Source organism: Microtus oregoni, unplaced genomic scaffold (genome assembly GCF_018167655.1).
Source record: "Microtus oregoni isolate MIOR12 unplaced genomic scaffold, Mior012 000016F_ref0000370, whole genome shotgun sequence".
Classification (NCBI taxonomy): Eukaryota; Metazoa; Chordata; class Mammalia; order Rodentia; family Cricetidae; genus Microtus; species Microtus oregoni.
Window position 1 is genome coordinate 11,315,724 of NW_024543075.1, and position 25,465 is coordinate 11,341,188.

Here is a 25,465-nt window from a genome sequence, read left to right on the forward strand (position 1 = left end):
GTCCCAGTGGGACCATGCTTGCTGCCTCTGCCTTGCGTCTGACACTGCTGCTCTGCTGGCTGGTTGCACCCCAACCCACCCAGCCTGAGAGACTCTTCCACAGCCGGGACCGTTCGGACCTGGAGCCATCTCCTCTGAGCCAGGCCAAGCCCATTGCTGACCTCCATGCTGCTCAGGTAAGAGGAGACCACAGAGCAGCAGCATCTGTGTGCACAGGCAGTATATACCACACAAACACACACACATGTAGACATCAGAGCATAACATGGAAGGATGGCTGTGCAGAGGCAGAGAGCCTGCTTAACCTGGTGTCATCTTTGTGGAGTTGGGACAAACCAGGCAACACACCTCTACCTCCGAGCTGCACCTAGCTCCTTCTGGTGTTAATCCCAGCAGCATGGGTATCTAGGCAAGATCAGCCCTGTGCTCTAAATGTCGGGCGGGACATTCGAATGCGAGCGTGCGGTGCTTCCAGGCACTCTGCTGAAGGCATCCCTTGGTTGACACCTGCCAGCCTGGGCATAAAAAGAACAGTTCCAGCCAAGATTGCCTGCACTGTGCTATTGAGAGGCATCCACTGATGCAAGAAGACCAGGGCTTCCTTTCACCAGTCCTGGGTTGGAGTGGCCTTGAGCAGACCCCCTGCCCCTCGACCACCCTTTCAGTCTGGTGGTTACCAAGCTCCACAAGCAGACAGATGATCAAAATTTCCCCTTAAACTCCTGGCTCCAGAGTGTCCCCAGGGTGGAGGGCAGTGAGAAGGGATGATGGGCCAAGCTTGCCTCAGATGCTAAGGGACACCCCTGCTGCCCCTGCCTTTCCTATCCTTGCGGGTTAGAAACCCACCAGACTCTCAGAATGATTCTTATCTAATCCCTGGAGTTGGGGAGTTTCTTCTTCCTGGGCAGGCCTCCCTCTCAGCTCCTTGGCCCACAGTATACACCCACCTCCAGCCCTAACCTCTTACCTTTGACCTCTTCCCTCCCAGTCCTATTTGCTGGCCTGCTTCAACCCTGCTTCTCCATAGGCCACGCGGCATCCATTACTTTACTCTGGTAGGCCCTGGATGATGTCCTCTATCTCTAACTCCACTCTCTATATCCCCATGCCCCTCCCTACCCCCTATAGCACAGGAAAAATGTTGGCAACCCTGTGAATTTAGGGCTTTTCTTTCCCACAGAGATTCTTATTGAAATACGGCTGGTCAGAGGTGCTTAGTTCAAAGGAGTCACCAGGGGTCCCTCTGGGCTCCACCTTGGCTCAAGCTGTGCGAAGATTCCAGAAGGCAAACAGACTACCAGCCAGCGGGGAACTAGATTCACCTACACTGGCAGCTATGAACAGGCCACGCTGTGGCATCCCCGACACAAGGCTGCCACCTCAGGCTGCTCTGCCGACCCCACCAGCCCTGCCAACCCCTTTGGGTCTCTGGCCCAGGGCCCGTCAAAAGCGCTTCCTTCAAATGCTTCTGCCCAAGCCAGGTGGGCAACATGAGGGCACTTTAGACACTGGGCCCAGGAGGGCCTTCTCCAGGAAGACGCTGACCTGGAGGCTGGTCGGGGATGCCTACAGCAGCCAACTCTCTGTGGAAGAGCAGAGATATATCTTTAGACTGGCCTTCAGGATGTGGAGCGAGGTGACACCACTGAACTTCCGGGAGGACCTCACTGCCCCTGGCACTATGGTGGACATAAAACTGGGTTTTGGGAGAGGTAAGGGGTACAAAGGTGGTATCTCTTCCTATCTATTCTGCAGGCAGTCTTTGATTCTTCCACCAAAGCCCCATGTCCAGTATCAGGCTCATGGCAACCTGGGCCAATCACAACTTGATTGCCTTGTCACCCAGAGTGGTGTGATCTCAAGTCCTACCTGCTGGGTTTCTACAGAGATGACACCTAAGAGGGTGGAACCTACTCTCGGTAGATTCTCAAGTCTTCTTAGCTGTTGGGGTTCACTTGCCTGGAGCACATCCCAGCCCATCACCCACCCATTCTCCTGGTCACATGGAACAGCAGCCGGTACAGCCTACTTGACCTGTGTGAAGACATGTAAAAGCTCTACCTTCTTGCTGGCAGACTGGACAAATACCCTGACTTCCACAGTCCATTTGTGAACTAGAGGTGTTCCATACACCTTGCTGCGCGCGCTCTCTCTCTCTCTCTCTCTCTCTCTCTCCTTCCCTCCCTCTCTCTCTCTCTCTGGATTAATTTCTTAATTCTAGAATACACAAGACATGGTTTGTTATAGAAGTATAGATTTAAGAGATGTTGACCTTGAGGTCCCCACCTCCAATGCTGTCTCCATCAGCACTACCATCACACACACACACACACACACACACACACACACACACACACACCCCAGAGCACACACACAGAGCAGTTAGTATCAAAATGTTTCAAGATGGTTCTAGTTTTGTTTTGCTTTTTTTTTGCTATTTTTGATTTTTTTTTTTTTTTCAAAACAGGGTTTCTCTGTGTAGCCCTGGCTGTCCTGGAACTTGCTTGTAGACCACACTAGCCTCAGAAACCAGAAATCCACCTGCTCCTGCCTCCTGAGTGCTGGGATTAAAGGTGTGCACCACCCCACCCAGCTTGTTTCAAGTCTTTATAGCCACCCTGTTCACACTCAGCGGCATGGTTTCTTCCATGGACCTTAGTAGCTCCTGGAGACTGTGGTGCTGTCAAAAAGGGACTTAAGATGGGCACCTTCATTCACTGCTACCCACCCTTCTCCCCACACCAGGCCGGCACCTGGGCTGTCCGAGGGTGTTTGATGGGAGTGGACAGGAGTTTGCACATGCCTGGCACCTGGGTGAGATCCACTTTGACGATGATGAGCACTTCACCCCTCTCTCCAGCGACACGGGCATCAGCCTTCTCAAAGTAAGAGGCTCCAGTTGCTCTGCCGGGAAGGCAAAGCGCCTAGCACAAGTTCAGAAACCCAGCTTTTCTTTGGTGTGTACATAACCTTCTAGAAGTCTCTGATGGTGGTTCCCCAGTCCTCACCCTGTTTCTCTCCGAAGAAGGCACAACTCTGAAAGGGCATAGGCCAGGCCTCTGTAACTTATAGTGACTGAACCCTGCATCATCAAAGACTCAGGTTTGGTCCCACACCTGCGGTTTGTGTTTCCCTCCTAGGTAGCTGTCCATGAAATTGGCCATGTCCTTGGATTGCCTCACACCTACAGAATAGGATCCATAATGCAACCAAACTACACTCCCCAGGAGCCTGCATTTGAGTTGGACTGGTCAGACAGGAAGGCAATTCAAAGACTATATGGTAAGCTGGACCTAGGGCAGATCCATCTGAGGGCACTGGGGAGGCTAAAGCCAGCAGGGTCCACTCTATTAACTTGGAGGCTGGTCCCCAAACAGCACAGGCTGCATGAAGAGCTGCCCTCAAACCCCAGCTGCAGGCTCTTAAAGTGACCACACTAGACCACAGCCAGCCACAGGTGAAGAGCAACAATCTGTTTCATGCCGCCTTCTCTCCCAGCTCTTCACACACTAGTGAGGACAGAGGCCATCACGGCTTTTAGACAGGTAGAGCCCCCATGCCTCAGCATCACAGAGCTGTGTGACTGCAGAGCCACTGTAAGAAGCTGTGATTCCAGACAGTAGCTTCATCACAAACCAGGCACCCATGGCTATTCGATTCAAACATGGTGGGGCAGAGAGGTGGCTCAGCAGTTCAGAGTGCCTTCCGGCCTTCCAGAGGTTTCATTCTCAGCACCTGCATCTGGAGGCTCACAACTGCCTGCAATTTCAGCTCCAGGGATCCATCACCTCTGTCCCCCATGGGCACCCATATACATACATATAATTAAAAATTTTAAAGAAAAAGAAAAGAAACTGGTTGGTTACAGCAGATGTCCAAGACAGGGAGAGCATTTCCATTCCTAGGCCCTCACAGAGCCCATCTCAGGTCAATTCTCACATGCTTCCATTCTTGACACCCAAAGCCTATTGCAGCCACGTCAATTTCCGCCAGTGGAAACATGGCAGTTAATGTGTGTCCTGAGCCAAACCTCTTTCCTCTCAAGAAATCAGATGGACCAACAAGAGGCATGGGCCAGCTGTGCTAGGGTAGCTATAGAACTGCATCCAGACTGAGTCTGGGAACCCTGTGAATGGCTTTATAAAACTCAGCTGCTCAAAGCTCAATCTCTATGGTGCTTCTTTAAGCTATTCCAACAGGAAGTACTAACCATGTAGTCATCTCCATCCCAATTATGAATGCTGGTGTTTGCAGTGACAAGTGGCTGGAATTTTTTTTTTCCTCTTCAGGTTCATGTGAGGGATCATTTGATACAGCGTTTGACTGGATTCGCAAGGAGAGGAACCAATATGGTGAAGTGAGGGTGAGGTTCAACACCTACTTCTTCCGCAATAGCTGGTACTGGCTCTACGAAAACCGCAACAACAGGACTCGCTACGGGGACCCTCTCCAAATCCTCACTGGCTGGCGTGGAATCCCCGTGCAAAGCATAGATGCCTTTGTCCATGTCTGGTCATGGGGAAAAGATGAGCGATATTTTTTCAAAGGTAACAATGCTTCAGGTCTGGCTCTATTTCTCTTACTGAACTTGCATTCAGGATGTTTCCAGCATTCACCAAGGTTTCATTGTAATGTTTCCTGTTTGAAATTAGACAGACTGCAGGCTCAGGGTGGGTTTGTATCTTCTCATCTTAGGAAGGCCTCTAAATCACCAAGTGAGTAAACTTGGCTAGGTTCCTCTAACATGGAAAAAAATGGTGTCTTATGGTTTCTACTGCCGTGAAAAGACACCATGACCATGACAACTATTACCAAAGAAAATATTTAATTGGGTGGCTTACAGTTTCAGACGGTTAGTCTATTATCATCACGATGGGACATGGTGGCATGCAGGCATATACAGTGCTGGAGAAGGAGCCAAGAGTTCTACATCTTGATCCACAAGCAACAGGAAGTGAACTCTCTACCACACTGAGCATAGATTGAGCAATGAAGACCTCAAAGCCCACCCCCAAAGTGACACATTTCCTCCAAGTGTCATACCCATCCCAACAAAGCCATACCTCCTAATAGTGCCACTCCTTTGGGAAACATTTTCTTTCAGACCATCACAAATGGTCTGAAAATTAAGACTAGAGATATCCCATGATGTTTGCGGACTTTCACTGTGAGAGGCAACTAGCATTCTAACACAGCAGTGATGGGGCAGGACAAACATTACTGGGGTCAAACTTGAGAAGTCATGTGAGGCCTAAGGAGATGGTTGAGTGAGAAAGCCTTTTTCTGGAATCGTGGCAGAGTACCACATAGGGGTGACTTGGGACCTATTGGCAGCTGTCCTTTGGAATGGACATGAAGTAAAAGGGCATGCCAGTTTGTCCTAGGATGGTGGGTGAAGTCTTACTTGGGTGGAGTTCAGGAATCCCGGCTTGTGTTTCTGGCTCATGCCATGATCTGGTATTAATATACCACATTGAGTTTTGGGTTGGTTCTCAGGAAACCAATATTGGAGATATGACAGCGAGAATGACCAGGCACACACAGAAGATGAAGAAGGAAGGAGCTACCCCAAACTGATTTCAGAAGGCTTCCCCGGCATCCCCAGCCCCTTGGACACTGCCTTTTATGAGCGGAGGCAGCAGTTAATTTACTTCTTCAAGGAGTCTCTAGTAAGTATCACCGCATCTCGAGTCCTTAGTTAAAAGATGTTCTTATCACTTCAGACCTACGCAACAATGGCAGATCACCAGATGGGAAGTCTACAGAATTCAGTGCAAAGTCAGAACTATCAAGATCCTTCTGTAAGTTAAGTTCAATGTCAACTATCCTCAGAAAAGCGTTTGTCTGCTTTACTTTGCAGGTATTTGCATTTGATGTCAACCAAAACCAAGTACTTAATTCTTATCCAAAGAAGATGAGCCAAGTGTTTCCAGCAGTAATACCACAAAACCATCCATTCAGAAACATTGACTCAGCTTACTACTCCTATGCACATGGCTCCGTCTTCTTTCTCAAGGGCAACTCATACTGGAAAGTAGTGAGTGACAAGGATAAAAAACACAACTCTCAGCTTCCTCTGAATGGCCTATTTCCAAAAAAACCTATTTCAGAGAAGTGGTTTGATGTTTGTGATGTTCATACCTCTACATTGAACATGTAACGAGAACAGGAAAATCAAGACAGTGCTAGGACTCAGAACAGCTCTAAGAGAAAAAGTCAGACTTCTTTGCAAAGAAAACAAACCAGATTCTTAGTAGCTAAAGCAAATATGGCTTCCTAGGTTAAAACTGAACAGGAAAGCATTACTTGAACATTAAAAATAGATTTAAGGATCAGCTACTTGGGGGAAAAATATCTTTTAGACACATCAAATAATTTACCCTAGAGAATCCACATCTTTTCTTTCAACTCCGCATGACCTCTGCCATCCCAATAGTGTCACTAGCGGTCATGGCATTTTGAGGTACAGAAATGACTTTTACAGCACTTAAGAAGACTGGTCGGGCTAGGACACAGAAATGAAATTAACTATACTCCAAAACATGTCACAATGGTATGTTTAACATTTGACATGAACCAAAGGTCCCTGGTGTGTTTAGTCTTATCTGGCTGGAACAATAGATAGTCCTACATGTCTGTACCCTGCAGTGGTCTCCTGCTGCCAAACGAATCATGTCTGTGCACATGGCCTCATCCCAACTGCTTGTGGCTCTGCAGAGCATGGCCTTTCTGGCACACCCTAATTAGTTTAGCGGTCTTCTCTTCCTGCAAAGCAGTGAACAATTAACTGTTTATGTCCTATAGGCCAGGCCACGCCCCAACAAGGCTCTGAAAGCTAGCTGGGTAACTGTAATTTCCTAATCTAGGATAGGCATTGTCCTTTAACTTCCACACAGCAGGGATTAGGAACACCTTTAGTCTCCACCACTGGCATCACACACACACTCACACACACACACACACACACACACACACACACACACACACACAAATTAGTACTGAGATGCTTTTAGTTTTTTTGTTTTGTTTTGTTTTTCTAAGACAGGGTTTCTCTGTGCCCTGGTTGTCCTGGAACTCATTCTAGAGACCAGGCTGGCCTGCTGGCCTCAAACTCAGAATCACTTGCCTCTGCCTCCCAAGTGTGAGTGCTGGGATTAAAGGTGTACACCACTACCTGGCTGGCTTATGATTTAACACACAAAGCTACTGTCATATAATGATGGTATCTGAACAATGAAATTAACTGAACAAGGTTCAGAAGCCTGAGTGATCAGGCCACAGAGTCTTTTAAAGGAACAGCTAAAACACACGCACTTCAGGAAACTTTAATTTAAACCAACGTAAGTAATTACAACACATTTGAGAAGGATCTTCTATTTTCCTGCAGAAAATTTCATGTTATTGCTATGACAAAGGGAAAGAGCCAAAATTTCTATTTCCTTGATTGAAAACCATTTTCCATCTATCTGAAGGCTTTCGGCTAAGGAGAGGGGCTAGGAGACGAGCAGTCCTAACACCCTAGCTCATCTCTAGGGAAGCAGGGAGAGATCCTGTTGGGTTCATCTGCTCCAGAGGTGCTATGCTCAGTGGAAACAGCCAGGTCTCTCCTGTAGAGGAAGGGCTGTGTGTTACTGTGTGCATTCTCTCTGCAGGGGCAAAGAACACAGTAGTCTTGAAATGGGGCCAGTGAGTTGGTTCAAAAGCTTTACAATTTCACCAAAACTTTAAGGGTTCTGGTGATTAATTCTCATAAACAGATGAAAATTTGCTTCCAAGGACAATGCAAACCAAACAAGGAACTAGACAAATGGTGAGAGAATCTGCCTTGCTGCAATGGAGGCCAGCTCAAGTGAGAGAAACCCACAGATGCAAGTGTGCCTGGTATGGGAGGGGCCGCACAGTGGCTGGACACCCAAGTGCACCCAAGCAGAAGTCTGCTTGATTTACATGCCGCACGCTTCCTTCAAACTATTAGTCACAGCCCTGTATGCAGTCGGCTTTGGGAACAGGAGAGTATGAATGCATGCAAGTGGCTAAGATGCCCAGAGCAGCAGAGCACAAGCAGGATGTCCCAGGAGCATAAATGGGTGGCAGATCTTTGCCTCAAACATCATTAACTATGATGTACTTCATAAAGTTTTGCTAATCACATTCAAATCAAATCACAGCAGTGTGAAGAATGCAAGTGGGAAATACCAAGATATGTTAAATAAATAGCTTATTTATTGAAAATAGTTCTCTTACCTTATTCACAGTTTCAAGTTTAGAATGAAAAAGTGATAGTACCTATTCTTTACCAATGTCACAGAAAGTCAAAGAAGCGAGTCCTTTCAGAACATGCACTGACTGGAGACCTGCACAAATATCAAGTTTTGAAAAATCCTGTACCACAGCTTAGAAAGAGTATACTTTCTATGCAGTTTACAAGGAAATGCTGATGTGCTGAGTTTCTACTAGCCATTGGAACCCATAGTCACTTGGATAAAAGTTTTCTTAGCCAAAGTAACATTTTATCCAAAATAATCTTATCTTCCACCAAGTGGTTTAACAGACTTCAAGACTACCTACAAGTGTAACTGTGTCATAGGACGTCTGGTATCACTGAAGAATCATATACTTTTCTAGGAAACACACTGGGAAGGTTTTGGTTCTATTTTGGCTTTTCACCTTCAAAGAAGCAGCCAAAAACCACCCCACATCCTCTGCCTGCTGTGGGAAACGAGTCTCCACTGTTTAAAGGGCATTTCCTCATATTTAATAGACTCAGCACCGAGTGGACAGAACAGCTCCGGGTTGGGAAGGCACTGACAGAGTCTTCAGGTACTACTCTGGGTCAGGGGGCAGCACTGCTATTTGACATGCTGCTCCCAGATGCAAGCTGCTCCAGCAAACAGATGACGACTTCAATTCTTTCCAGCAGAGTTGAGTTTCTGTTGGCAGTTGCTCTCAAAAGTTGGGAGTAAATCTGCTTGTTGGTTTGGAGGACTGTATCTTCTTCGGTGTTACTGCTACAGTGAAAAACAGACAGTTGATGGGGACAGCAGAAACTTTCCAGAGCAGCTGCACTTACCCATGGCTGCTCAGTGACTCAAACACAGACAGTGCCTCAGCGCCAGGGGCCCTGAGAAAAGGCACAATAAGCAACCACAGAAATATGGACAAAGAATACATGCCATCAAGAGAGCAGAGTGGGAGCTGGGGCTGGTAAGAGCAAGGAGAAGCTAGGCGGCCATTCCTCTACTCACCAACCCACATCCCAACTAGCAGCTGCGCTCTGGCCTCAGACTCCTAATCCAACTTCTTCCAATTTGTACAGATCATGCTTTTTCTTAACCTCCTGCCACCCACTGAACTAAAGTCACTTCTCACAAGCTCCACCATGTCAAACAAATCTTCTTCTTCTTAAGAGAATTAGCTGATTTACCTTATCTACCATTATACTCAATTACTTAATGTATGTATTTGTCTAAGGACTGTCCATGACGTTATTAACTTGTTCTTTGTACTACAAGAGAGGGTCCATGATCCTCAGAGACTATTTTACCTTCTAGAGCTCTTCATCTCAAATCCTAAAGCCTCCAAAATGTAAAGAGGCCACACTCTGCTACAGCAGCGAACACTAAAGCATGTTATAAGAACAGCTCAATTCTTAACCCAAAGTAGAATAAATTCTCTGCAACTTAATAAACAAAATTTGTACTTTGCCCAACAGCACCTACATAGTTGCCATACCATGAAGCACACTCAATAGGCTGAAATTGAAATTTTTCAATAAGAAAATTAATCTTAAATTTTTTCTTGGCTCTCACTGTAATTACTGAGAGCCAAAGTTAAACTTTGCAATTATTAAGCCCATTTTCTTATGTTTGCATCAAGCTAAGGGGAAGAAACAGCAGTCAAAATAAAACAAACTAGGTCTGGAGATGGCTCACTGGTTAAGAGCTTTGCCTGCTCTTCCAAAGGTCCTGAGTTCAATTCCCAGCAACTACATGTGCTCACAACCATCTGTAATGAGATTTGTTGCCCTCTTCTGGCCTGCAGGGATACATGCAAGCAGAACACTGAATACATAATAAATAAATAAATCTTAAAAAAATTATAAAAAAAAAATAAAATAAAACAAATCAATAACATCTATCACGGTTACATTCTGACCTCCTTTACTCTCAAAGGAGATAATCAGGTCTGCTTTTTTCAAATTTCAATAAAATTATTAGCTGTTTTCCCCTGTACACGAGTGAAACACAACCAAGTCACTGACTTAGTAACCATGTGTTCTGCTTCAAACCTGCCACAATATCATGTTTCTTTTGCTTAATAAACCTGAAAATACAAATTGGCACAAAGGATATGAAGCCTGCATGAAAACTTTAGATTAACTTTTTTTTTCAACTAGCTGGGTGTGACAGTGCATGAGTTTAACCCCAGCATTTAAGAAGTAGGGGCAGGTGTATCTCTGAGTTTGAGGTCAGCCTGGTCTACAGAGTTAAGTTTTGGACAGCCAGGGCTACACAGAGAAACAAAACCATCTTGAAAAACCAAAATAAATAAATAAACAAACAAAATATTTTTTTCTTCAACATTAATAACCTGATCAGAAATAAAACTTACTTAGGTCATACATAGGACTATTGTGATATAAAACATAATAAAAGACTCAAATTATTAACTGTCAATCACTCAAGCCACTGATTTGTAAAATCATCGAATTAACTCACATGATTTATTGTAATATATAGATCAGATTGTAATGATCAGATTATATATACTGCCACCTTGTGGACACAACAGCAAATCTTTTTTTTAATTAATTAATTTATTAAAGAATTGTCTCCTCCCCGCCATCGCCTCCCATTTCCCTCCCCCTCCCCCAATCAACTCCCCCTCTCTCATCACCCTGAAGAGCAGTCAGGGTTCCCTGCCCTGTGGGGAGTCCAAGCACCTTCCACCTCCTTCCAGATCTAGTAAGGTGAGCATCCAAACTGCCTAGGCTTCCACAAAGCCAGTACGTGCAGTAGGCTCAAACAGCAAATCTTAAAAAACTACCTATAGTTAGTTTTTAGGCAATGAAAGCCAAGAGTCCCTTCTCCATATATGTTATTTACTCTCCTTTCTGGTTCTTCAAAAATATGAACACACGTGCTAAACTGTAGTGAACACTGCAAACACCTTGCTGTGTGTGTACTTGAGACTTCCTCCAATAAAAGCTCCTCTTAGGTGAGAGGACGTTACACAGAAGCGATGAATCTAAGACTGAGGTATGTCCAAACAACTAAATCTTGGCTCCTCTAGTCTGCCCTCCCCATGCTATCTTCCACAGACCTACCTCACCCTTAGTGCACCCTCATCCCTAGTCAGGGAGGGACCCTCTAATACTCTTAGTGGATCCTAAAACCTAAACCCAGATACCCCGAACCCCATATATAGTATATTTTCCCCCACATGATAAACTGAAATTTTATTAGACACAATCAATGATTAGCAATATTACCATAAGATCTTAGCAACCCATAGCACATACCTCATTTTTATTTTATTTATTTATTTAATTAATTATTTTGGTTTTTCAAAAAATAAAAATAAAAAAGGGTTTCTCTGTTCCTGAGTGCTGGGATTAAACGGGTGCACCACCACCGCCCAGCTGTTTCCTTTCTTTACTGAGAACTTTTAGCCCCTTTCTCTTAAAGCTGGCACATTCATACTGTCAGTATCATCAAGTACTATAGCACAATGATCATCAAGCAGGCTACTAGATGACTAACAGGTAGACTAATAGTGGATATGGTATGGATACGCTGGACAAAGGAATGATTTACAGCCTGAGACAGCACGCACTTTACCAGGCTATACAGAATGGCACATGACACAAATTGTTTACTTCTGCAATTTTCTATTTAATATTTTGAACTAGTGTTCACTACAGCTAACTAAAACCTCAGATGTGCAACTTTATATGGGCATTTACTATTGTTTAGAACTTGGATCCTGAGGGATACAGAAGATTGCTGTGGCAAGAGGAAATTCTCAACTGTAGCTCTGTTCAAGATATAAAAATGAACTCAACTGTCAGGTAAAACTTTTCAGACAGACCAAACAAGACTTCACCGTCCTAACAGGGAGCAGTTTTCAAAACTTCTGCACAAATAACAGCACATGATAGTGAGGGCTATCTCATGGGGGCTTGACAAGACCACTGTGAATGAGAGGCACTGAGAAAAAACTCAGACTCTGCACAAGATCAGCTTGCTTAATGTCAGCAGGAAACATTTATGAAGTGATAGGCGGTTTTGTATCATAGTTGTGAAACTTTTGGAATGTTGAATGCTGTCAAAGTTCACAACACTGAGTAGTCACACTGTGTATAAATTAAAACATAAGACAAACATTACCTGTATTCCAAGATAAAATGGTAAGACAGACTTAACTAGTAACAATGATGTATGTGGGTGCATTTTCTTTATTTTGATCTATTTTTCATGTTTTGTAATATGGGCTAGACTACACTTGTGTTTGTATATCATGCTCCTGATGTAGTACTTGATACTCAATTTCAAGTTAATGACGCCAAAAGAACAGCTCTCTAGTGGAGCAGCACACTGCACATATGAGCAGAGGAACCTGGGAATACTCTGGCTGTGCCCATCACTCTTCTTCACTACTCCCTAATATCACAGCCTCAGAGGCTCTAAGATTCCACCACACACCTTGAAAGGTGCAACTGTCCTCAGTATCTATATCTTAGCCCTGAATTCACATCAAAGACATGTTTATAAGTATTATTATAAACAACTTAGGGTCTTCATTCCAGGGCTATTTATCTCTCCAATGTTGTATTTACCCTATGAATATATGGTAGGCACCTAACAACAAATAGTTTTTAACATTTTGCATTTTCCATACACAGTGTAAAAAATACAACCTACCTATTTCTTAACATCAGTAGAGGGAACTCATGTTCTTTTCGTAGGTGAGGTATTAGCAAAGAAGGTTCAATACTTATGTAATTTACCTCATTTTCCTTTTAGATGATGACAGCAGTTTGATGGACTGAAGGAGAAGGAATGACAGACGAGACTCAAATATACTAAGGAGTTTGATCACTTCTTCTCGATTAAGATTAGGTGAAGAATCAGCAGCCGGTGTAGCTTCATCATTCTTAGGCTAAAGACAGCAGAGTTATTTCACCTAAGCTGCCCTTCTCCCGTTTTATATACTATGACGGCCAAATTGCCCCTTCAATCCAGCAGACTATGGAATCACGAACAGGAAGCAGACTCAAGAGCACTCTGACAAAGATACAATAAACTCCCCACACCTAAGAAGTGCTAACAAAAGAAATGAATCCTGCATGGAAATTTTATGATTTCCCAACACTGTCTGGTTGCTACAGAAGCAACATGAAAACGGATACCACCTAATCAGGACTCACTAGGGTTGGAAAAGTAAGGGTGGGAGGAGCAGTGGGGCACTCTCTGCAGAAATGCTGAACTATGCTGTGGAGCCTGGGGAGCAAATGCTCCTGGACAGTCCACTAGGACTGAGAGCACAGGCTTTCCTGCTCTTGGAAAGCAAAGGCAGACACATCCAAACCACAAAAATAACCTTAAGAGGCTTTGTAACTTGCTAATAGGTCCCTTGGTACCGACGGCTCATTAACAATCATTCTTTAAAAACTTTCAAAATATAAAAAAAATATGCATTAAAGTAGATTAGTAATACTATCATGAGGCTCTTGTGCATTGTGTGGCTGTGAGCTGATGGACTTAATACATGGGAACAGGAGAAAGTAACTGGACTTACTGGGCTTCAGGTTAACTAGTATAAACTAAAGTTCCCAGGGACTGAGTAAGTGGTGGGGGAGCCGTATGCGTGTTAAATATTCTACAAGGCTGGCTGACTGATTAGAACTTCCATGACTATGAAGAGCTAGAAAATTGCAGGTCCAATTTTCTTGAGCTATTTTTAAAGGCATCTTGTGCCTTTAAAAGTCATTCATTGCCTACCTCTGTGTCTGGCCTAACATCCATCCTTGTGACAGTGAGGTAAATCCCTTTGTAATGTACCAAGAGACCCCCTAACTCTGCCAACCTAAAGGCTGAGCTGACAACAGATAGCATCTGAGGTCTATCTATAGTAGAAATGTCCCCAATTTCCTGTAACTCATCTGTATGATAGTTCCACCAATGTATTTGTAAAATATGACTTTCTTGGTTCTATAGACCACACTACATGGTAGAATATGGGTGACAGTCATCTGCGTTCCCAGGCCATGTTCAGCCGTGTGGCTGCAGAATAAACTATCTCATTTTCTCTTGGTGGTGAGAGCTGTATGTCTGCATCAACACTGAGCTAGTTCTCCCAAGTATAAGTTGTTACAAAGAGGCGACTTCATATTCTGCCCATTCTGCATGTGGCCTGTTCTCTTTCCATTTCACCATGCTCAACATGGCTTGAGAACATTTACCAGGACAATGGTGCCATGCTACTTGGATCCTCTAATGTGGATCACAGTCATGGGTCAATAAACTTTATAACAACTAACCCAGCCTCTAGTATTTTGTTATAATATACAAATAGACTGAGACTTTTAACCAACTAGTAATGTACATTTATGCAGTAATATGTATATATACATACATTCATAAGTATGTGCCATATGCCTCTTACATACATTTACTATAAACATAAAAGTTTTCTCCAGTTACCTGATCACATTCCTCCACAAGCTCCTTCTGGATGAGCTGGAATGCATGTTCAGTTTTCACCATGATATCAAGTGCCCCAGATAATGTTTTTAACTTTCCAACATTGCTATTTTGACCTAAAATAAACACAAATAATCATTCCTAGACTACAAACCTATGAAGCCATCTAGTGTTACTGACTTTCAAGTACTACAAAGGCAGCTTATGACAATCCTAACAAATCAAAAGATAATTTGTTTGCTAATTTTTCTTTTGGAGAAAAAAAAATACTAAGCCTAGCCAAAGTACTAAGCTATAATAATACCTTTAACTTTTGAATGTAGTTGTAGTAATGTTCCCTCGCCTCAGCATTTGGCTCTATATGATGAGCACACCAATCTCTCTGGAATAGTGCCAGTATCTAAAGTATTAGGTTGTAGGGACCAACAGACAAGAGCCTGTGGTTCAGAAGTCATTCCACTATTCAGTTGTGTGAAGTTGGTTGAGTCAATTTAATATTGGTTGTCCTACTGGAAAGTACTACACTTTCTGTTCAAAGGTAGGTTCAGTGAGTATTATACTCTTCCAGTCATGCAAGGCACCTCTACTCCTGTTCTCTGTTCACATTCAGTGTGTGTATAGTACAGTGCTGTAAGCAAAGGGTTAACCTCCACAAAAAGGTCTGGCCATTCTCTGTGGCTCCCTTGGCCATAAGTCCTTAGTATGGTGTATATGACATAAGTGTCTCTATCTACTTGAGGGCTTGCGCTACACTGCACAGTCTAACGGTGTGGTTTCTATGGAGTCTCTGGGCTGCAGGGTGACTGCTTATCTTCCAGAGAGGCTGGAGGATTAGTTCAACCATGCACCCAAATCCCAGTATGTACTCCGGACTCCACAGTTACACATCATTGCTGGGATGAGGCGGGGTCAGCACTACCTGTAAGTGCATCAAGAGGACAACGAGGAGCTTTATTTCTGGGGCATTCCTGACCACTTCCTTGGTTGATTTGATAGCTTTTCAGCGAGTTCTTTGGGTCCTTTTACAAACTGCCAAACCCTACAGATGGTGTCAGAGCCCTCAAGTATGCAGCTAGCATCTGAGAATTCCCCACCTGCTAATGGCCACCTTCTTCTGTTAAAGTGTAATTTAAAACTACTAAAATAGTCTGTTACCTGAAGTCAATGAATTAAGATGTCAGTATAGATATAGCACCTTCAGGACAGGAAGCAGACAACAGGGACATAAAAAAGGTAAAAAAGCCCCAAACACTAGGGTAAACTAAGATGAAGTGTCATTAATGACAGCACTTACTAATGTGCCTTACAAAACCTACAAATTGGGCTAACCACCCTCCGGCCCCGCCTTATACCTCCAACTATATTTTTAGGATATTTATAGTATTAGAGTGGTTTGAAACTTTTTATTGCATCTATTTATTGTATGTGTGTGTTGTCAGGGGTGGGGGGAAGGGGGCACATATGTCATGACACGTTTGAAGGTCAGATGATTAGACAACTTGTAGGTCCCAGGGATGGAATGGTAGCAAGTACCTTTACCTGCTGAGCTACCTCACTTGCTCTAAAGTTTTCTAAAGGCGATTAACTACAACAATCATCTTAGGTTGCATCTCCAGTATCTATTCTTTTATAAAAACGCATGGGAATCCTGAAGACTTTAAACTTCAGAATACTGCAAGATACAAGTGAAAAGTTACCCAGAGGCTACCCTGGAGTAGACTGCTCAGTCCCAGAGCCAATTCCTTACACCTCCCATGCATACACACTGGCAGAAAATAAAAATCGAATATATTTTTAAAAATGATAATGAATTCATTTCTAACTAGAACCACAGGGAAATAGTTTGCCTATCCTCCAAGGGTTTATGGCTTATACATACAGGTAGTAAACCTGTAGCTTCTTAAGCCCTTCTCAAGGGCTCTATCTCACATAAACTAAGTCACACAATTTAAAGTACCACTGACATCTCTAATCAGACAGTTTTGGGCCAGAACAGTTCAGATCTTGTCTCCCTATTTTAGAGTATATGCATAGTTTTTATAGACTGAGCTTCCTTAATTCCAAAATCAGATATCTGGAATGCTCCAAAATCAAAAACTTAAAACCTTAAATTTATAACATTAACTTTCACCATTTTCTACACAGCAGCATCCATTCCAGCCACAATCAAAGCTGCCAAGTGTCAGTTCAATGTCTACAGGGAGCAAGTGAGAACTATGGTTCGTTCACATGCTGCTACTTCTCCAGCCAAGAATTTCTTACTGTTTCAATCTTAAAGTGTCTATTCACTTCTCTACGTTTTAAAATGCATTTCAGAAAGTGTAGCAACTTCTCTCAGTGGCTACAAAGGGTCTAACACCAGGCAAATTAACAGGAAAATGGTCTTGCTTATATCCAAGAGCCACACACAGCTTAGCCTCCCTCTAAGACAATCCAGAAAACAGCACCATATCCGTATCTGAGAAGTCAGACTTACTGGTCATCTGGAATTCTGCAAACGCCACCCTTTCTAGCTGCACTCGAAGCAGTTCACAGGGAGCATCTCTGAGAAGCTGAAAGAGCTTTGCAGCTTTGCCGTAATGGAGATCTGCCAGCACTCGATGTTGCTTCCTAAGATGCTCATCACCAACCTACAAACAAAAACATACCAAAAGTAAAATAAAAATCCCAAGCCTTCTGCCTGTATCACTAACTGTTCTCATCTTTTATTTCTTAGTTTTATAAATTTTAGCTAATTAAATTAGAATAACAATTTACATCTGCTATGAAGATAATGAAATGAGGCAGGAGACTAAGAGGAGAAAATAAGTTCTCACTAAGCCAGCTACATAGTGAGCTCTAGGCCAGTCTGAACGGCACAGTGCATTCCTGTCTCGAAAAACTCGGTAAAAAATGAACTCATTTTTTAGTATGGGGCTCCACATGTCAGTGTGGATGAGTCTCAGAGACAAGACATTCAGTGACAGGCAGTGATCCATGGGAGAGAAAAGGCAGTACAACTCCTTCCCTCAAGTTCATAACACAGCAAAAACAAAAACAAGGCTTAGAGCACTCTCCCATTCCCTGATCCCCAGGCACAACGGGGACTCCTTCTTGTTCTTTAAACTGCATCTATGCTCCACTAATATTTTCCAGATGCTTTTATATGCACACTCCATTTCACAAAGATGGGAGAACTATATTTTAAGGTTTATTTTTATTTTTTTACTTATTTTTTAATTTATTTTTATTATGTATATGGCATTCTACCTGCATGTATCCCTGCAGGCCAGAAGAGGGCACCAAATCTCAGTACAGATGGTTGTGAGCCACCATATGGTTGCTAGGAATTGAACTCAGTATCTTTGGAAGAACAAGCAAAGCTCTTAGTCACTGAGCCATCTCTCCAGCCCTTAAGGTTTATTTTTAAATGTTTACTTTTGAGTATATGTGGAAGAGGAGTATGTGCACACGAGTACAGGTGCCTGCAGAGGCCAGAGGCATTGGAATTTCCTGGATCTGGAGTTACAAGTGGTTATAAGTTGTCTGATGTGGGTTTTAAGAATCAAACTTAAGTTCTCTGAAAGGGTAGCCAACACTCTTAATTGCTGACTCTCTTCCTCCAGCCTTGAGAACAGAACTATTATTATACATAGTCTAACTACATTTAAATAAATACTAAGTAACATACTCAGGAAATGATTTCCACACTAAGACCCAATCAATTATAGTAATGTATAGGGTTCAAATGCAAAGGGAAAAACACTGACCCTCTATGTTTTTGAAAAGTAGCTACATTAGCTGATAGGAAAAGGTGGGTTTTAAAATACTTGTATACACAAAGCATGAAAGGGAAGGGGATACTCTTTAACACAGCATGGACTGTAATCTGGGATGAGCACACCTGGTTTCTCAGACAGCTGTGGTACATGGAAGCCAGCCTGTGATGGATGGTCGCAGCTCGGTACTGACAGAGGGGCTGCCGAGCAGTCGCAGAGTCAACATCGCAGTGTTTCAGGGACTTCATCATAGCTTCGCTCACTTCTTTCTCAATCTGTTTAGGTATTTCAATGGGGACAGGAGAAAAGGTAAGTTTATAATCATGTAAGAACTTTCATATTAGATATTGCTTGCTGCCAGGGGTGATGGCACATGCCTTTAATCCTAGCACTTGAGAGGAGGTGGCAGAGGCAGGATGATCTCTGTGAGTTCCAGGCCAGTCTGGTCTACAAAGCAAGTTCTAAGACAGCCAGAGCTGTTACACAGAGAAACTCTGTCTTGAAAAACTAATAAATAATTAATATTGCCTACTAAAGAAAAGATGACTGATGTACAATATTAAATAAAGGAGTAAGCAATACTGACACAAATTTAAAAATCCAGGAAATCTTATCACCTGCTCCTGAGCTTTTCTAGACAACGGAGCATAATCTTGCTGTAAAGTTGCCATGGTAAAGTATGTAGTGGACAATTCCCAGTTCACAGAATCCCAAACAACTGGATGCATGTCTCTCGTACCCAATGACCTCAGAGCTTTCAAATAGTAATCGACAGCCTGTGAAGTGGGAAAGGAGAAATTAGGACTCTGGTAAAAATGTGCAAAGAACACAGTGAAATGAAACATGCTTCAGACCACTTGGACATCAATTTAATCTAGGAGAATTAACAAAAGGATGGTATCATCAAGAAGGGAGAAGAGAAGCAATCCAAGTATTTTAGCAAAGTGCTGTCTCTGAAACAGACAGAATTCCACTACAGGGCCTGTCCTTGGTACTAACTTCTGACACAGGCTGCTGCAGGAGGATGTACTTTACTTTTTTTTTTTTTTCACACCGAAGGAAAGTTTGTATAACTAGTAAACTACAAAAACTATTTTACTGTAAAAATTAATTTGCTCACCCTCATCTTCAAATACCTGGCCACAGTATTCTTACAACAGTCACACTAAACCTCTTCACCAAGTGATACTTGCTACATTTCAGGTGTTTGTTAAATGTTGCAGACACACAAATTTTTTTTTTAAAAGTCACTTCCATTTTAAAATGTACTTTGCCAGGAACATTTTTCATGAGTGTTTAAAGTTTCTAAACAGCTAATAATTTAAGTGCTCATGCTTTTTTATAATGTTTGTTTTTATTTACTTACTGTGTAGACACATGCATGTTTTAAACTCAAAGATAACCTGTGGAAGATGGTTCTCTCCTTTGACCACGTGAGTTTTGAGGTCTGAACTCAGGTCATCAGGCTTGGTGTCAAGTGCCCTTACCTCCAGAGCCACACAGGCTCCTTTCTTGTACTCTTTCTAGCATTGTAGGAAAACGTGGTAAATAAACTCAACCCCTCCCCCTGCGAGGTAGCCTACAATCCTCCTGCCTCAGTAAACTAGGTGTTGGGGTCACATGAGTGCAGCAAGTGGCTCAGAGTTATTCCTTAGACTGATTGTTTACTTGTTTTTATGTCTGCTGCATGTATGTGGGAACACGGAAGGCCAGGAGAGAGCACTGGATCCTCAGAAGTTGGAGCGGGGCAGCTCACAACTGCCCAACATGGGACTTGAACGCTGGTCCTCTGGTAAGAATATCAAGCATTTTCAATTGCTGAGCCATCTCTTCAGTGCCAGGTTCAATTTGTTTGTTTGTTGTTCGAGACAGGGTTTCTCTGTGTAGCTTTGGTTCCTGTCCTGGAACTAGCTCTTGAAGCCCAGGCTGGCCTCAAACTCACAGAGATCCGCCTGTCTCTGCCCCGAGTGCTGGGATTAAAGGCGTGTGCCACTACCGCCCAGCAACAGGTTCAATTTTTTTTTTTTAAAGATTTATTTATTTATTATGTATACAGTATTCTCAGTACTCTGCCTGCAGGCCAGAAGAGGGCACAGATCTCATTACAGATGGTTGTGAGCCACCATGCGGTTGCTGGGAATTGAACTCAGGAAGCCATCTCTCCAGCCCAAACAGGTTCAATTTTTAAATGTAATATCAAATAAAATTTTTAGATTTTAAAAAACATTTAAAATATTTTTAAAAGCCATTTACTTTAAAAGGTTACTTGCCCATTTTCATATTCAAGTTTCTTTTAACTTTTCTTCACACCTTAAAGGATGTACTCACCTGTGACATGTGTCTGATCATTACTGTGAGACTTGCTTCTACTTCTACTCTCTGATGCACATCTCTATCTCCCATACTGGACAGGACACACAGTCCTCACCTGTATCTTCTGGTACTTTCCCAGTTTCACTCTCTCCATGCCAATCTTCGGTACACTCAACATTTACTCCAGTTGCTTCAACACCACTTACTGAAGCATCTTTCCTAGTAATTCCATATGCCATCCTCGGTACTAACACCTTACTGTTCCTATGAGCTGCCCACTCCTTTGCCATCACAATGTTGTACTCTCATTTAGTTTTACTCAGTGAAGAAAAAGTCAAGTTTAGAAGGATGACAGTGAGTAGGTGAGGCCCAACGTAAAGGCCTTACCTTGCTGTAATACAAGCCCTCTTCTGGAGAGAACTCCCGTTTGAACTCATCCTCTGCACCACAGTGCGCCTGTGCACAGACCCGCATGAGTCTTCCTGTGTTGCACAGCAGAAGGGCAGCATTTGTAGCATCGTCAATCGACTCAAAGTTGTGAATCCCCTTTTCAAAACAAGAAAAGCTTTTTTTCCACAATTGTTGCTCTGCAGCAGACACAGATTTGCTCACTTCACAAAGAAAGAAAGAAAACAATTGCATAAGGAGACATCAGTGTGACCAATGGGGTCAACTGCAGCACTCTCTCTGATGCCTGTCACCTGAGTCATTCGGGTGAAGCACTGACTCCCACTAGCTTACAATGTGACTCTACTTAGAATCAGGTCTTTGAAAAGTTATTAAGGCCAAGTGAAGTCATTAAAGAGTGAGGTACTGATCCAATATGACTGATCCCTGTAAGAAGGGAAAAAGACAGCAAAGCTCTAACAGAGAAAGGGCCTCATGAGAACACAGTCAGAAAGTGGCTGTCTGAAAGCCAAGAGAAGAACCTTGACCTTGCGTCTTCAGGCACCACCTCAGGTACTTAGCAGCCACTCTCAATACTGGCTGAGATTCAAACCAACCAAGACAACCAACCGAGCAAAGCACATTATGAGAAAGTGTTAAACACAATCATAGTTCCATGGAGTTTTAAGAGGCTATAGTCTATGCTTTATCTAATTCTAGAGTCTGACTATACCCTACTCATGCTCTCCCACTGACAGATTCCAAATGTTCCTTAAGCACTCAGGTCTCTGTCCTGGCTGGTTTTGTGTGTCAACTTGACACAAGCTAGAGTCAACAGAAAGGAAGGGGTCTCGGTTTAGGAAATGCCTCCATGAGAGGCAGCAGTAAAGCATTTTCTCATTTAGTGATCAAGGTGGGTGAAGCTCTTCCTGGGATGCTGGTTCTGGGTTCTATAAGAAAGCAGTCTGAGCAAGTCATGAGGAACAAGTCAGTAAGCAGCTCTACTCCATGGCCTCTGTATCAGCTCCTGCCTCCAAGTTCTAGCCTTGTTTGAGTTCCTGTCCTGACTTCCTTCAGTGATTAACAGCAATGTTGAAGTGTAAGTCAAATAAACCCTTTCCTACCAACTTGCTTTTTGATAATGGTGTTGGTGTTAATAGAAACCTAAGACAGCCTCCCACTAACAATGACCTCTTTAGAGCAATTTTTTTTTAAAAAAAATAATATATTTATTTATTTTTTTTATTTTATGTGCATTGATGTGAAGGTTATCAGATACCCTGGGACTAAAGTTACAGACAGTTATAAGTTGCCATGTAAGGGTGCTGGGAATTGAACCCATGTCCTCCGGAAGAGCAACCAGTACTCTTAACCGCTGAACCCCCAGGCCAAGTGTAGTTCACAACTGAGCAGGCAAAGAAATGTGTTCAGTTTATCTGTGGCCCTCAGTTACAGCTTGGCTCTTCCTAACCCCTTTTTTCACAGCACCTGGCCTTTCCACAAACAGCCCCTCTAGTGGCTACAATTAACACCCTATGGGGATGCTTCTCGATCTGAGTAGCACCAAGCCATTATAGCTCTCAGCACATTTATAATCAACTACCTCCATTAGATCTTTCTACATTCACTGATGTCACAAACCAATTCAGTGCAGCCTGAACCTCTACCAACTGCTTCCTTAATTCACATGTGGCCTCCTGCTGCTACTGTGGACTTTTTGCCCCAGGCTCCTGTGCCCTGCACAATCTCCAGAGCCTTCCCTTCCTCATACTTGCACCAGAGGTTCTTCTAAGGGACTACCGACCCAACTGTATCATCATTCCCAAAGTCTTCAAATCCTCTACAACTGGGACAGTTTCCACTTCCACTGCACTGCAAGTAACCTTTACCACATTTCCCAGCTATCTGCATTATCGCAGATTTCCAAGTGGAAGAGGGGCCAGATGCACATGCAATACAGAACCTGGCACATAACTGGCTGTTCAAGCTGTTTCTAAGTGACCGGTCTCAAGTATAGAAGTTAGAATGAAGATACTGGGAAGAATGAACCCCAAGGGGAATTAATGTTTTCTCTAATTTTATTTCTTAAGGTTCTCAGAAGAGAACCTTATAGTCACACCCCCTCAGGTGCCAGTTCTTTGCTCCACCCACAAACAGTACGACGGGGATCAAAGAGGACATAGACACTTACCTACTCGCTCACCCTGCAGTGCAGCAGCCTGATTCATGTAAAACACACCGATTTCATTTCTAATGTTGCCCATTCTCTTCAACACTTGTACATAGTGTTCAGGATTCTGACTTTTTAAGTCACTAAATTGCAAGATTTCATTAGCAGCCTCATAACATTTACAACTAACTGTAAGTTGACTTTCTAAGTCTGTAGAGAGATCTGTTGCCCATGCAAATCCTTAAAAGAAAAAGAAAAAACAGGTCATGTTATGAGCCCTTCCTCCTTAATACCTATGGTATCTGACATTTTAAGTCAAAAAGAAAGAAGTGCAATATAGTATACATTCCATCAATACAACAAAAACCTTAAATGTCATAGTAAAAATGTCTATTAATAAAATAGTATTTTCCCAGAACACTCATGTTTGATTAAAAACATTTTTTTCTGTCTATAAATACCAAATATTTCTTACCACTCAGATTTTCCCATGATACATCTCTGTCGTCTAGTATTCTGTGCTAGCTGTAATGCAGACCCAATACTGACACTTACACCACAGTGCAGTGTGTTCACATGGATGCTGTGAGCTGAGTTGTTCCTGTGGTTAAATCACTATCTCCCTTTAGAACAGATGATAAAAGCATATGGCTATGAGGTAACTTTCTCTTAGCTACTGGGCTCATCTAGAGTGTACTTAACCCACTTCCACCAACCATTTCTTCTTTCTGACAAGTACCCTAGATGTATATCCATGAAAACCTTACCAAGAGTGCATGAAGGAAACACAACCATATTCAAACCTTAGTTAGCTTTAATTAATAATTGTAAAATATTTGAAAATTATTTAATATAAACACACAGGACCATACTCAATTTATTTTTGTTTTTTTGGAGACACGGTCTTACTATGTATTCCTGGCTGGCCTGGAATTCACTATGTAAACCAGGCTGACCTCAAACTCACAAAGATCTGCCTGCCTATCTCCCCATGCTGGGATTAAACAGATTAAAGACGTATTATCACCAGACCCAGTCATGCTCAATTTTAAAATTTGAAAATGACATAAAATAGTTAACCAAAAAGCACTTTTGGAGCATACTTAAATAGGCATGAGGGAGCAGATAATTCCACTGTGACCAAGGGAGGTGTCGGCATACCTTGGCAGCTGGACTCTCTGTGAAGACTATGGAGGATCTCCTGGTCTTCTTTTGTCTGGTAATTAAACTCCTCAAGGTGTGCTGCTCTGTTATTTGCGTTCTGGGCCAGCATGAGTTGGATGTCACCGCAGAGTGTCAGATATTGAGAAAGAAACAGCAGTACTTCAGAAAGCATGTTGGTGCAGAGGCAGCAGTAAGTATCTATTTGAACAATGGTGAGAAGGAGAGCCACAAGGACATTAGAATTGATACTCATGACAGACACGAAGAGACTGTCATCAGCTAAAGCTCTTTGCCTGACTGTCACTGTCCACATCAGGTGACACAGGGCTTTGAACACTTTACACCAAGGAGATGTTACAACACCGTGCCAAAAAAAAAAAAAAAAAAAAAAAAAAAAAAGACATGCTAGAAGGTGTTGCTTTAAAATTAAATTTTTAAGCACAGAAATGAAGGTTCACTATCAATCAGATGTCTCCCTCCCTCCAAGGCCTTCTGGACATAGTCAGGGTATCTTACCATGGCTCTGCAGAGCTAGCTTAATGTATCTCAATGCTCTTCCGTACTTCTGAAGACTCATGGCAGCATCGGACAAAATATAGTAGGCCTTTGATGACTTGAGAATCAGCTGAAGTTTCATTTTATGTTGCCAAGAACCAGGGGTCATTCCAGACTGCCTAGAACAATTGCCCTTTTGAAGGGAGCCCACTGCAATAGGGAGAAACATCACATTCTGTCTGAATCTAAGTTTCAATAAAAGAAAAACTAACCTGCCAGGTGAAACCCTCCCGACTCGGGCACTACTGGCAGGCCGAGACTGGTGACACTAGGCTTTCCTACTTATGGCAGTAGAGAAAGCAGCAGTGCCACAGCACTCGTGCTTCTTCAGGGTTTCAGCTTCCGTGCTGTTGGTCACTGCCACTTTCAATTCCCAAGTGACTCCTGCCAGCTGTCGCTAATTTCTGCATCAA

At 43.0% G+C, this 25,465-nt stretch overlaps 2 protein-coding genes across 4 annotated transcripts in view; one reads left to right on the plus strand and one right to left on the minus strand.

Moving 5' to 3' along the window:
* Positions 1–14: 14 nt before the first annotated feature.
* Mmp21 (matrix metallopeptidase 21) lies at positions 15–6,160 on the plus strand. Its single transcript, XM_041667200.1, has 7 exons — positions 15–176; positions 1,181–1,712; positions 2,746–2,885; positions 3,141–3,282; positions 4,290–4,547; positions 5,497–5,669; positions 5,861–6,160. The coding sequence occupies exons 1-7, from the start codon at positions 15–17 to the stop codon at positions 6,158–6,160; spliced, it is 1,707 nt and encodes a 568-aa protein (XP_041523134.1).
* Positions 6,161–7,324: 1,164 nt separating this feature from the next.
* Edrf1 (erythroid differentiation regulatory factor 1) overlaps positions 7,325–25,465 on the minus strand; it is a 37,525-nt gene continuing 19,384 nt past the window's right edge. For all 3 annotated transcript variants that reach the window (XM_041666828.1, XM_041666827.1, XM_041666829.1), the window contains 10 exons: positions 25,014–25,202; positions 24,495–24,695; positions 23,355–23,573; positions 21,164–21,387; positions 19,081–19,239; positions 18,589–18,738; positions 17,182–17,335; positions 14,706–14,821; positions 13,010–13,161; positions 7,325–9,008 (listed from right to left, as the gene is read on the minus strand). In XM_041666828.1, coding sequence (XP_041522762.1) covers positions 8,834–9,008; positions 13,010–13,161; positions 14,706–14,821; positions 17,182–17,335; positions 18,589–18,738; positions 19,081–19,239; positions 21,164–21,387; positions 23,355–23,573; positions 24,495–24,695; positions 25,014–25,202 — 1,739 coding nt within the window. In that variant the 3' untranslated portion in view covers positions 7,325–8,833. The remainder of the gene's footprint in view (positions 9,009–13,009; positions 13,162–14,705; positions 14,822–17,181; positions 17,336–18,588; positions 18,739–19,080; positions 19,240–21,163; positions 21,388–23,354; positions 23,574–24,494; positions 24,696–25,013; positions 25,203–25,465) is intronic.